General features: G+C 36.9%; 1 protein-coding gene across 1 annotated transcript in view; it reads left to right on the top strand.

Moving 5' to 3' along the window:
* Nucleotides 1-530: 530 nt before the first annotated feature.
* The window catches only part of MALRD1 (MAM and LDL receptor class A domain containing 1), a 232,953-nt gene continuing 220,276 nt past the window's right edge, over nt 531-13,207 (top strand). Inside the window, exons 1-5 of the mRNA XM_064703173.1 lie at nt 531-708; nt 1,719-1,859; nt 5,732-5,826; nt 5,908-6,069; nt 10,033-10,126. Of these exons, the coding sequence (XP_064559243.1) occupies nt 531-708; nt 1,719-1,859; nt 5,732-5,826; nt 5,908-6,069; nt 10,033-10,126 (670 nt within the window). The remainder of the gene's footprint in view (nt 709-1,718; nt 1,860-5,731; nt 5,827-5,907; nt 6,070-10,032; nt 10,127-13,207) is intronic.

The following is a 13,207-nucleotide window of genomic DNA, read 5'->3' as shown; positions in this document are numbered from 1 at the left end:
TGACACTAAAACATCCTCCTACAAGAGACAGAAATCAGTGCACTAATTTGCAATCTCTTTAATGCAAAATCAATTGAAATTTGAATTTCTCAACTGTTTTTACATTTGATGTACAAACTTTTCATACATTTTGTAAACATTTGTCAACTCCTTCTGAGCAAATAGAGATCTTTGTAGATGTCGGTCACTTAGTAATTCTACCCTGTTTTCCTGTTGTTTTCTTATCTAATATATTTTCAAACCACTGAGCAATAAATCCAATCAGTAAGTTAATGATACACAGTTGACTTCCATAGCATGTGCCAATATTTTTTAGTCATAAGATGATATATCCAGTTAAATATTATCCTAAGACACACCAGGTTGAAAGTCGCTTCTTTGCAGAACCAGTGACTTCCTGTAAGCTGCAGATTAAGAAAAAGGTTCTAAAAGCATCTTCCAGAGAGATGTGTGTAAACACAGCTTGGGAAAAGGCACTTCATGACCAGTACTAGGCAGTTTCAGTGATTATTTTCCAAGTGAAGGCTCGGATGGTAGCACAGCCCATGAACAGACTCCTATCTGTCTGTGTGCTGTGTTGCTTTGCTCCAGTGGACACTCAGCCATCCGCAGCAGGTGGGTGCCAGCGTGGGGATGGCTCTTCTGCTGCACCTGGAGAAGTGTGCATCTCCACCAGCTGCTGTGGGGACAGCAGGGATGACAAACAAGGTGAGTCTGGTGGGCTTAGCAGAAGTGTGATAGTTTGGTAACCGAATGTGACAGAAGAGAGAACTAGGGGGCATGTTTTTATGTTGAAAAATGTTTAGTAATTTTTTTTGTTTGTTTGTTTGTTTTTTTACCCTCTTCATTTTTTAAAGAAAAGTTTATTCTAGCTTCAGTTTGGTTTTTCATGCTTTTCTTCTTTTTCAACATTTGTGAAATGCAAGACTCTCATGAGTCTTCATATGGATGCTACATTACAAAACAAGTGTTTCCTCATCCAAATTCAATGAAGATTCAGCAAGTAATACTTTTTTCCTTAATTTGTGGGAAACTTGTTTGATAGAATTCAGATTTAATATAAAATACCTACACCAAGGTATAAGCTGCAACTTTTTTTTTTTTTTTTGTCTAGACAATGGTGGCAATTTCCTTGAATTCATGAACTGATTAGCAACTGATTATCCTAGCTTAATCTTTGTCACATGCTTTGGTTACAAATATAATTGGTGCTATTTCCTGTAAGGCATTGACCTAAGTGGTGAGAGTGAATTTAACTGCTATTCTCTGAGTAAATTTGCATCAGAATTCTAGTATTCTGGAATACTGTACTATAAAATGCTGTTGCAAATAATTTCACGTTGTTTTAAGAATAATCTTTTCATATAAACTATAGTAGCTTGGAGATTTTTCTACAAAAAGGTAACTACACACATATTTGTAATGAAAAGAACATACAGTAAAAAAATATAAATGGATGAGTTTGGATTTCATTCGATGAAGGAAGGACTTGTTTGTTTGAGGCTTTTTTCCCAGTGTTCGCTCTCAGTTGTCTCTCTTCCACTGCACTGTTTCTCTTTGTCCATGATTTAAACATTCTGGTGTTTCTCAATTTTTCCCCAGAAACACTGTTCAGAGTGTTTCTGTATGTCAACTAAACAGCAAGTGATGGTGAAAAAAAAAATCCCTTTGCTTCTGTTTTTAAGCTTTCAAATTTTTGTTTGTTTGCTTCAATCCAGGTTCCTCCTGGAACAAGTGTGATTTTGAAGCCAATCTATGCAAATTTCTTCCTGAATTCAACTTACAGCCTGGCTGGATAAGAAGAAATGGTCGATCTGGGATGGGACCCCCATACTCTGACCACAATGGGAATGAGAGTGGTAGGATTTCTCATGGTCTTTGGGGAAACCATGGCTTCTTACACATTATGTAGTTTTCTACTTAATTTGCTAAATTTTGTTAATTTCTTGATTGGTCAATTATATTCTGTCACGTTTCCTGAGCACTTGTTTCTTTTGAGGTGTCTTTAAGGTGATTGCAATTAAAATAACCCAGAATTCCAGGGGGAAAAGGGAGGAGAAAGACAGTATTTCAGTAAGCAATTCTTGTTATTATAGAGGAGCAAGTAATCAGTTTTAAAAGATGTGTTTACCTACCAGAGTGATCTTTACTTGTTTTGGAGATATTAGGTGATTAATTCAGTCTTGATGATTGCAAAGTTTATAAAATTTGAGACATATTTTCAGGTTTTCTTGGACTGGAAAATGCCTGAAGTGTGTGTATCTATCACCTGTGGCTAATATTACTACTCCAAATATTTTGAAAGAGGACTTTGTATTTGGAGACAGGATAAGCTTTGATAGCCTGTTTTTTGAGGCAGCTTCTTCCTAAATCTTCTTACAATTCTACTTTACCTTGAAGAGTGTCTCTCAATTAAGTAATTCATTCAATTTCTCTGTCTTCAGACAAAATAAACCCTTTATATTTGTCCTATGGCCAAATTACCCTGCTTTTTCTTCTGTGATATATACTGTAATACAGTATCTGTTTATTTCTCTTATTTTCGGTTAATCTCTTTCCCTTCATTTCCACCCACACCCTCTCATCCCTGCTGGGCACAAGCGGTGCTTTGGAAGCCCTCATGGTGAGCACATGAATGCAGGCATGCCTTGGAGGACATACAAGAGAATCCTACGTGGGATGCAGGTGTTGCTGTGATTAGCCCAGGTGCTTTGCACCCCATTCCCAAACTATGTTGATCTGGGAGTGTGGAAATCTGCACTGTTCTAAAGCAGCATCTCCTACACATTGCATGAGCCACCAAACAGGTAGAAGTTCCCAATAAGAATGAGTATTAATTGGTGGTTTCTAGGGGAATGTATGGAAAACTTGCTTCAAAATCAGCAGATGCAAATGAAACCCAAATTTAAATTTTTTTATTGAAGAAAACCGAAACCAAAACCCCATTCTAGGTTTTACTGCAATTTCTCATTTCACGGTGGACAATTCTCATGGTACTCTGCAATTAGGAAATTTTTTGTATGTGATGTGCTTTTAGTAACTTCAGTTTTTGCTTGTGTGTATCTCAGAGGCACATCCTGCTGTGTGTATTCCTCTTCCAAAAATAAGGTTCCTGTTAAATAAATGTTGATTTAAACCAATGTTGGCACAAAAATGTGAGCAGCTACCAAACCTTTTTCATAAACACAAGCTTTTTCTCGAGTATGCAAGTTTTGAAATAGCTTAAAATAATAAAGCTTTTCTCATTGCAAAACACATTAAAAAAACCCCATAAGTACCATGGAATACAAATACGGTAAACTCTTGGCTAGAATCAAGATAGGTTAGCCAGGCAACAGTCTTGCCATAAAGTTTCTAGAATTTGTGGATGATTGGTAGTACACACCACATCAGGATGTAGCAAACACCAGAAAGATACACTAATAATCAATAAAAACTTGTGGGGAAGGGAAAATGTAACTTGTACAGACAGCCAAAGCCAGCAAAACATTGAAAATCCTGACCTGAAGTGTTTGCTTGTTGCAGCAAACTGTTCAGTCACCCTTATTGTTCACATTTACTTGTTTTGGCCCTTCAGTCACTGTTGTATCTGCCAGGTCTGAATTGTGCAGTGGTCATGTTAATCTAAATTATTTTATTCGGGTAGCAGGAAGCTCAAATGCTTGTAGCTATTCAGCTTTCTGAGAGGCTACATTCTCACACTGGTGAACTGAATAGCTAAGGAGATTTAAATGCATTGTATTAATTTGCTTCTATTTTTCTACCTGGAGAATGGCTAAACTGCACTTTCATTTTCTAAATGCTGATTCTAATTGCCTAGGAAATATTTATCTTTTTATGGCAGTGAGTTGAGTTTTCCCACTGCTGGTGACTCAACAGACTATGTAATCAGCTTTATGTTGGTTCCTGCTTAAAACTCAGAAATTATTCTTTATCATGACAACTGAGCAGAGTATGCCCTATGGTAGAGTGTTAAAAGGAAGACTTCCTGCCATCAGGATAAAACACACACATTATCAGGAAAGCAAAGTAAATTTAACTCCTTTGAAGATTTATGCAACCATTTACTAGAACACAAAATATTTCTTTAGGTCTGTCTCTCATAGATCCTTTTTCTTTCACTGAAAAAGTAATTGAACAAAACAGTGACAACCACTTTAAAAGAACACCCCAAAACCCCACAACCTGATTTTACTAGATGAAACTATTTATGCAGAGGTGTAATGTGAAATGTCTGTTCAAAGGATTTCTTAAAATTAGTATTTCTTCCCTATCTGTGTAAAACTTTAAATTCCAGTGGCAGGTGAAAAATAAATTTTTTACTCTTAGACACATCCATCTTTAGAGAACTAAAAGAAAAAATTTCAAATTTTCATGGAAGCTAGCATCCAGTGGAACAGATTGGAGTCAGGGACAGGGCTCTGCAGAGACACCAAGCCATCTGCTGTGGGCAGGAGCAATGCCCTTGCAGCTGGCAACTCTGAAAGCGCTGCCTGAGCAGTCAGGAAAGGTCCAAAACCTGGGGGCAGCAAGGCCATTGCCCTGTAGCAGGCTGCAAAATGCTCCTCTGTGGGGGATTGCTCAGCTGGCTCCAGCCCTGAGCTGGGCTGGTGCAGCTTCATCAGGGGCTCTCCAGTTCCACACAAGGAAGAAAGGTCAAGGTGGGTGGTTTAATAAATTCAGGAGTTAGATGTTTTGGTCTATCCTCTGGTATTTGGTGAATGTATTAATCTTTATTCTTAGGACTTTTTTTTTTCCTTTAGTCCTGCTTGGCCTTTTTCTCCTTCATCTTCCTCCTTTCGTGTAAATGTCAGAGGACAAGTTACTTGGCATTGTTTGGAGTTTGGAAAGGGGAAGAGAAGAGAAAGGAACAAAAAGGATTAAAAATAGTTCCAGTCTTTTTCTATGCTTTATTTTTCATCTTGCATCCTTAGCATCTAACATCTATGGAATCTTTGTGTTCAGGAAGGGCAAAATTTTGACTTACAGTATTTGATATCCTGAAATAGAGTGGTTGCCTTCCATCTGTCATGGTATCTGAAACAATATTGTCAGGAAGAGACACAATCAGTCAAAGGGCATGGCAACAACCATAGTTCACTGGCTTCTATTGAGCTGTTACGCTTTCAAGGACTTGTTTTGTAAATGGATAATAATGGCATCTCTAATGGTAGCTTTGAAATTACTTAGATAGCTTTTTTTATTGGGAATATACAGGGATGCCTCATCTTTCTCTCACGGCAATTTTCTGAGCAGCCAGAACCCAGACACCACCAGTTTTCAACTTATAAAACACCACAGTTTTCTCTCCCATGTTCCACCACCTCCTCAAAGACCTGAAATGCTATGATAAATGTATCTTGTTGTTTACATTTGGGCATTAAATATATTATGACTAGGTACTCAATCATTGGAGCTTAAAGTCTTTGGATCAGCTTTCTGAGTTAGTCTCACTTTGTCCCAAAATGCTGACTATTCAAGATATCGCCGCATGAAATGTTTTGGAATCCCGCTTAAAATTTTAGCTGGAACATGGCGTAACACCGTGACAATATTGAATACCGAAAAAAGCTTGTATCACAATGGCTACAAGTGCTATTAATCTTTTCTGGGGAAACAATTCCAGTTGGCTTTTTGGTTAGTAATTTATACCTGTGCATATTGCTCTCCTTGTTTTATTGTTGTTTTTTTTCCATGCTTCTAAGTTTTCTATTTTTATTCCTTTTAATAGCTTATTTCCTCTCATTGTCCTCTGAAATGCAGTCCTCTTCTGCAGCTTTAAGGACAAGTGTTTTCCTTCCAACTGATGAAGAACACCTTTGCCAGGTATTTTGATGCACATTCTTTGTATTACACTATTTGCCATAGTATTTCCCTGGAATAATCAGACCTTCTTCTTTTTCCTAGATTAGATTCCATTATTGGGTCGGTCAAATGAGCAGAACATTAATGGTGGGGCTTCAAAAGCTCTCTGAAGATACTGTTACAAACATTTGGCAAGTTTCAGGAGAGCTACGAAACCAGTGGAACGTAAATACCATTACAGTCAATAGCACTGAAAAGTTTGAGGTTAGTAAATTGAGGTTACTCTGAAGGACACTTCTTAAATGGTTTATAAATGGTGGGGTTTTTTAATAGGTCAGCATTAAATATTTTGTAATTGAAAAGAAGGCACTATCATGAGGTAAATAGAAAAAAGCCATTTTGGAGATCACAGTTTGCATTAACAAATACAGCTTGTTCTTAACTCTTAATGATGTTGACACTGACACCAAAATTTGCATAAACTGTGCATGTGTCTTAAATAAAACAGTCTCACTGAGCCATAAATTATCTACTAGCCCATAGAAGTGAGATACTTCTGATCTTAACTTTCAGTACAGTATTCTCTTAGCCTCAGTCTAACTGGACTGACAAGCTCAAGGTTTCATTTATATAGGAACCTGCATTTTATACTATGAGATACTGTTTTATAGTGGTATTGCAGATGACAAACTCTGTACTTAACTATTAATTGCAGCTTTGAGCCTTTGTCACAGAACACATGCAAATGGTTTAATTTTGCTCAAAGCTAGTGAAAAGCAATGCAAATGTCATAGGCTATTTAAATGTTTTTGCATGTGCATTTACAAGAAACATTAGCACAGTAAATGTAACTTAGGGCTATAATATTGTGGGTGATGTACACTCACTGCTATGCTACACTCACTGCTATGCCCAATACTGGAGAGAAAGTGGGGAACAGAGAAGAAAATGAGAGGCCTTTCCTGCTACAGCAGTTACTGTGAAGTTGCTTAGCATGCAAACCTGAAGGCATTGCAGCTCAACCTCGTTTCCATAAACCAAATGAGTACCATAATTACTTGGCTTCCATATTGTGCTAAAGCATCCAACAGGATCTTGATTTTTGAAGTAATACTGGCCTGCTCAACTCTTCTGAGAATGTATATTGCAAAATACCTGTACCCAACTCACACAAATATATACATTGTTATTGATCAGTAACTTGCCTCTACCTGATAAGAGTGTATGCACAGCAATCTGAGGTTGTATTGGAAGGGCTTCCTTCTAGATTTATTTTTTCATCATTTGCATTACTTGGAAAGCTGAATTAGTCTGGGAATGGCTAATATAATATGGCATCTACTTCCTCTGAATTGCTAGGTCCAATCCTAATTAGATTACTGCTTGCAAACCTGGTTATCCTTTGGCCTCTATCAAGCGAACTGATGGGCAGAGTACAGAAGCTGGTGTCAAACTTACTGCAGTAATCATTACTATTGACTTAAGAAACACAGCTCAGAACCTCTCAAAACCTACAGTCTGAAGCTGAGCAAATTTTCTTCTGTTTGCACATTTTGCTCCAGTGACAACTTGCAAGATATCACTGTCATACAAGTGAATGCAATTCACTTGCCCTTTTGCACTTGTTTTATATGAGAAGCTTACAGGGATAGCTGTGGCATTTTTCAAGATAAAGTTTTGATTATTAATGTTTCTATGGGGCAAAAAATGATGGGAGAAGAATAATTTTTATTTGGATGTACAAATCACTTTGAAATACGGTGCTTTAGCAATTTTTTCAATTTTAAAAATACATTTGAAGTGAGATTTTAGTTAAAATCTACCTCTTAATCTCCACTGCTTATTTTCTTCACTCATTTTGATGTCGACTGTTTAACACTTATGTCTCTTCCTACTAAGAGTCTAGATTATATTTATGGAAGACAGAACTTAGTTTGGCATTTAAAAATCTCCATTTTATGGAGTTCTGAGATGCAGAGATTGCCAGTGGTTTAACTACTGAACAAGCAGAAAGCTCAGTATGCCTGTTTTGGCTGAGTTTTGGAGAACTCTATAATGGTATTCTCTCCAAGCTACTTTTGCTCTGATTTACTGAGGACAAATATCTGTCTCCGAGACTTCATTAAGGCAAAGGGTTCTAGGTTTGGGGTTAATTTCTGTCTTTATGCTTGATTCCTGTTTCACCTCATGCTTTGAGCTGTGCTGCAATCTGCTCCTGTGGCTGCGCTGTGGGGCCAGCCCAGCTCGTGTTTGATCCCATGCAGTCCCACGGCACCTTCCATGCCACCAGTGGAGCTGCAATGTTCATTTGATCTGGTGCTCACAGATATTGCATAGATAAATATCATTGCAGCTATGAGCAAATAGTGCCACAAAGGCTTTTTTTTTGTTACCAAATTGTGAGCTTAAAGAGCTCTAGACTTTGTGTGAGAAGGAAAACGGAATGGCTCCTTTCTGGAGTTAATTTGGGTGTGAGTCACTTTGGTTATTATTGGAATGAACTTAGGGAAGGTTAGCTGGGTGTCTGCGCCAGACAATGCCTGGATAATCTTTTTTAAACACAAGAGCATCTGGAGGCATCCAGTAATATTATCTTCTGGAAGTGGGGAAGTTGAGAGACTGTTAATGAGTTTTGAGGAAACAGGTTCACAGAGATTTGTGTGCTCTGATGGAATATGAACTTGAAGCAGCCTCTGATTTTGCTCCAGCAAAGTAAACTAGTCCCTCTTTAGTGATTGTCTAAACCACTTTTTCTCACTATATAATAAAATCTGACTATGAAACCCCAAATGCAAGCTATAAGTAGATATATATTTTAAATGAAGTTAATTATAAATAAAATTTGAATTCAAAATGAAGCATCACTGTGCAAAGGTAAAATATCTGTCAAATCCTTGATGTCAAATAATATTTCTGGTGTTACTAATTATAAAATAGTGCATTATATTGTTTTAGGAACTTATTTTTCCTTGTGGTGATGTCATGAAAGTACACCTAACCTGCCTATATTGCAGCAGAATTCAAGAATTCAAAATACTGTTTTCTGAAACAAATCAAATGAGCAAATTTCAAAGAAGCTGCATTTCCTTCACATTAACATATTTTTGAATGTGGTATGGCTACCATTCTTGTGCAAGCCAACTGCAGATTCAGTAAAAGAAACAAAAGACAAAAGATTACACCTCTCAAAAAAAATCCAATTTATGACATAAAGGTCATATCATTGGATAAGCTGTGTCATCTTGTACAGTGGAAAACTCAGTTCTTGGTAATTTATGTGTTTTCTGCATCAATCTGTTAAAATAGGCACAATATTGTTGCTGAACTCTCAAGGTAATGCTTGAAAAATTATTGCTAACACTGTGAATTCCTTAATGAGAGCTAGAATGTACCTCTAGGTAGATTCTGCCTCTAGGACTCTGGAAAATCCTGGAACTGCTTCATCCCAAGATGTGGCTAGGGAATATTTTAAGGAACATAATTCATAAGATTGATTTTGTTGGGTTGTTTTGATTGGTATGTTTTTGTTGTGCTTTCCCAAGGACTGCTATTGATCAGTCAGTTCCCTTGTACACCACTGCAGAAAATGTGTAATAGTCTGTGCATTTACAAATGTGGATTGAAATCTGCCCTTAAGATGGAAAAGTAAAATATTTGTAACTTTTTGTGTACAGAAAACTTTGATGGGGGTAAAAAAACCCCCATTGTTGTAATATTAGAGCAGAATAGCTGTCAACCAAGTACTTCTCAAGATTTCTTTTACTAAAATGTGATGAAAGGCTTCTGAATAATGGGGTTTATAGCTCTGACTTTTTTCCAGGTTTTTGAGAAACGCTGAAATCATCAAGAAAATATTCATATTTTCAGTCTCTGGTGGAATAATGGCTTGACAAAACAAAAAATCCTTTGTGCTCTATTCTTTAGCTGTCATGATCCTTGCTTAGATTTTAAGGCATTTTATTGTGATTTTCAGATCCTTCCTGTTAAATTCTACCTTAATCTTGAGTTAAATGATTGGACTACTTACTTGTGCTCAGGTGAAAAAGCCACAGATATGTCAAAAAGCCAGGATGATAACCCTCCAAAATTGTTAAATGTGTGATTAGATTTGTCGTATTTCCAATAGATACTCCATGGACTTGACTGGCATATATTGTGTGGTTTTTCTGTTTTGTCTGTGACACTGATAAACTCTGTCTCTTGTTGATCTGCTGTTAATCCCTTTAGGTTATCTTTTCGGCGATGGTGGAGACCCAGAGACAAGGCGAAAGTGTTGCCATTGATGATATCACCTTCAGTGAAGGATGTTCTATAGCACATGGTAAGAATACCTGTTTTTAAGGAGCCAGGTCATTTTACATTTAATCTTTTCCTTGGATTAGAAGAGATATGACAATGGAATTGTTTTGCTATTCAAAGGCTTTTTAACTCTGTAAGTGGTTTCATTTGGCTCATTTTCATTTCCCTAAACAATCATCTGCCTTTTCACATGTAAACACAATTGCAAAAAAAGACAATACTTTAATAAATCTGATACATTATAAATGTAGGGCTCAGTGGGTAAAAAAGATCTTCTGGCTTTGGCTGAAGAATTGATGTGTTCAGCCAGCTCAGGCAAAGCTTTGGAGCTGACTAGGAAGATTCCCAAGGTACTCGTGTATTTCTAAATGCAAGGAGGTCCTGATCCTCAGCTCTGCAGTGGGGTTATGCTGTTCTGCTCTGCTACATCCAAGAGCTGTAATGTCAGGCTGGTCACCTCTGCAGTCAGACCATCCCTGCGTGTCAGGATTCTGCAGCAAAACATTTCCTATTTCCCTTTTCAACCCAATGTATTTTCATGGAAAAGAAGTGCTACCCATCCTAGCATAAATTAAGTTGCTTGCTGCCCTGTGTTACACTAGAGTATTGCCCTCTGGCACCTCTGCCACATCCTCAGGTGAGTGCAGCTCTGATTCAAAGCACCTCCTTCGTTTTTCTTTCTTTTACTCTTGGCCTGGGCACAGAGTGTTAAGACTTTAAACTTAACTTGAGATATTAAAAGCAGTGTTTGACACAAACTAAGCTAGGTTACATGGTTGGTTTTGTGTGTACCATAATCCTAAATAATGCTCTCTAGATTTCCCTGTAGGAAAATACTATTGAAAAGAGATGCACGTGGGTATCAATCTGTAAGAGTGCTAAGCAATTTCAAGCAGATCACATTAAGAGCAAGATACAGACCCTAATTTAATGATGCCAGCAGGCATATTTAGATTTCTATAATTCTACATAGGTACTTGTTTAACCAGTTGCTGTGGGAGTTCTGTTTGTAAAAATACATTGAGTTTTTAACAAAGTTCTTCTAAAAAAAAAATCCAACCAAATTAACTCAGCCATGAGATGAAACACTGTCTCAAAGAGATGGAAGAGGAAAAAAAGGAAACTGATATATGTTTTCACCATATCTTATAAATCCAGGTGTTAAACTTACCTTACATGGCAGCTGTTGAACTCCATGCTGTGCCTCACAGATTGAGCTGCTGCGCTGTTCAATGCCTCAGGTATATTCTAATAAGAGCCAGTTCTTATCCTGTGTTTCCTCATTAGGAGAAGTCAACTTCATTAGGTGACATCTAAATGGCTCACAGCAGCCAAAAAACAGGGTCAAAGAATCTTAATTTTCTCCCTGAAAGAGAAATGTTACTACTGAACATTTTCCAATAATTAAAACAAAAGGTCAGACTAATGGTTGGTCGAATTTGAAATAATTTTTTCTCTAGTCCTTATGGAACGTCTGGAAAAGTAGACTTTTAATGAAGACCACTTTAATTTCATGAAACCCCTAGTTAAAACTTGAATTTTAAATGTATTCCTCATGATTTTTATTCCCAGTACAAATACACAAAAGAGATTACCTAGGCATTTGTATTCATTAGCATGGCTATGATTTTAGAGTTGTGAGTAAAATATCTTAAATTTTTGTGCTTTCAGGAGTTTCTTGATGCAAACTGTGCTGCTTAAATATAAAAGTAATCTCATTATGCATTAGGTTCTTTCTTCACTTCTATCTCTCCCCTGTCTCCCAAACTGCCCCACTTCAGTCTGTTGTCCGGTTCTGCTACAGACTAAACTTCATGCATTGAAAAAAAATGTAACTAAAACCCTATCATCAGTATAGCAATTTAAGATACTCTACAGTTTGTAGTTTCCCCAACAGCTGCCATATAGTTTGTTATCACTCAAAACACCCACAGCTCTTTATCATACGCTTGAGTATGAGCTAAAGAAAAAAAACTTTGGCTGTGAAATAGAAAATATGAAGTTATTTTCTGAAACACACATAATGCAAAATCTCCTTTAATTATGCCTTTAGTAGACCTTCTGTTCAAAGGCTTCATATTCTTATCCAAGCGTCTGCTCTGCAGAATTCTCTCTCAATGTCCAAAAAATTATGTATGTGAAGAACTCCACTATGTGTCCTTCTGATCTCTATATAGAGATGAAAGCAAAGAGCTCCAAGGCATGAAAGTGGAATTCTGTAAGGGAGAATGAGGCTTTTGTCCTCCTTAAGTCACTTGTAATGCAGAAGTGACAAAGCCTCACTGCAAATATATGGGTTTTTTTTCAGGAAAACTGAAGTAATCATTTATGTATTACTTATAATGTATAAATTTTGACAAAAATACAATATGAATACTTCAACTGACAAAATCTTAAACTTAATTCCTTAGTTAATTCTAATCCTGCAGAGATGTAGCCTTTAATATTGCAGAAGCAGGTATTTGAGATGAACTGCTACAGGGATGGGAGTCAGAAAATCCAAAATACTAATCTTACTATTGTCTGACATGCTGTGGCATTAAGAGCTAGAAAATGAGTATTTTGATGAAACAAAAACCCCCTCAAAATATATAAACTAAATTAAAGAAAAAACCCACAGACTGACTCAAAATGTTTTGTGTCAATACTTCAAAAGTGTTAAATGAAGATCTTGATTCCTTTTGAAAGAATTTGCAAATGTTGAAATTTGACAAGATCCATCCTTTTCCAGACCCTTGTGGAGTTTTGCATTTTCTGTGGGATACAAGGTTTTGACAAGCTCTTTCTCACACAATACATGTGGTCTGAAAACAGCACACATTTATTCAGCACTAGAACGAGGAAGAAATGAAAGGTTTGCAGCACTGCCTGGACAGCCCATTTCACTGAAGTGTCAGTAATGAAAATAATACAATGCCTCTCAGATGAAGGAGACAGTAACATCTATGTGAACTAACCTGAAACTGTTTTTTCCATACATTTAGGAATCTCTGTGTTTTCTCTGAGATATCCTGACTGCTATTTAATAATATGACTTAACCAGGAGATTACCTTTCCCCTGCAATAACATTAAGAAGTGGAACTTCCATTGTCACAGTGCAAT

The sequence above is a fragment of the Zonotrichia leucophrys genome, chromosome 2 (assembly GCF_028769735.1).
Source record: "Zonotrichia leucophrys gambelii isolate GWCS_2022_RI chromosome 2, RI_Zleu_2.0, whole genome shotgun sequence".
Taxonomy (NCBI): domain Eukaryota; kingdom Metazoa; phylum Chordata; class Aves; order Passeriformes; family Passerellidae; genus Zonotrichia; species Zonotrichia leucophrys.
Note: the sequence above shows the minus strand (reverse complement) of the source record. Positions and strands in the feature narration are given on the sequence as shown.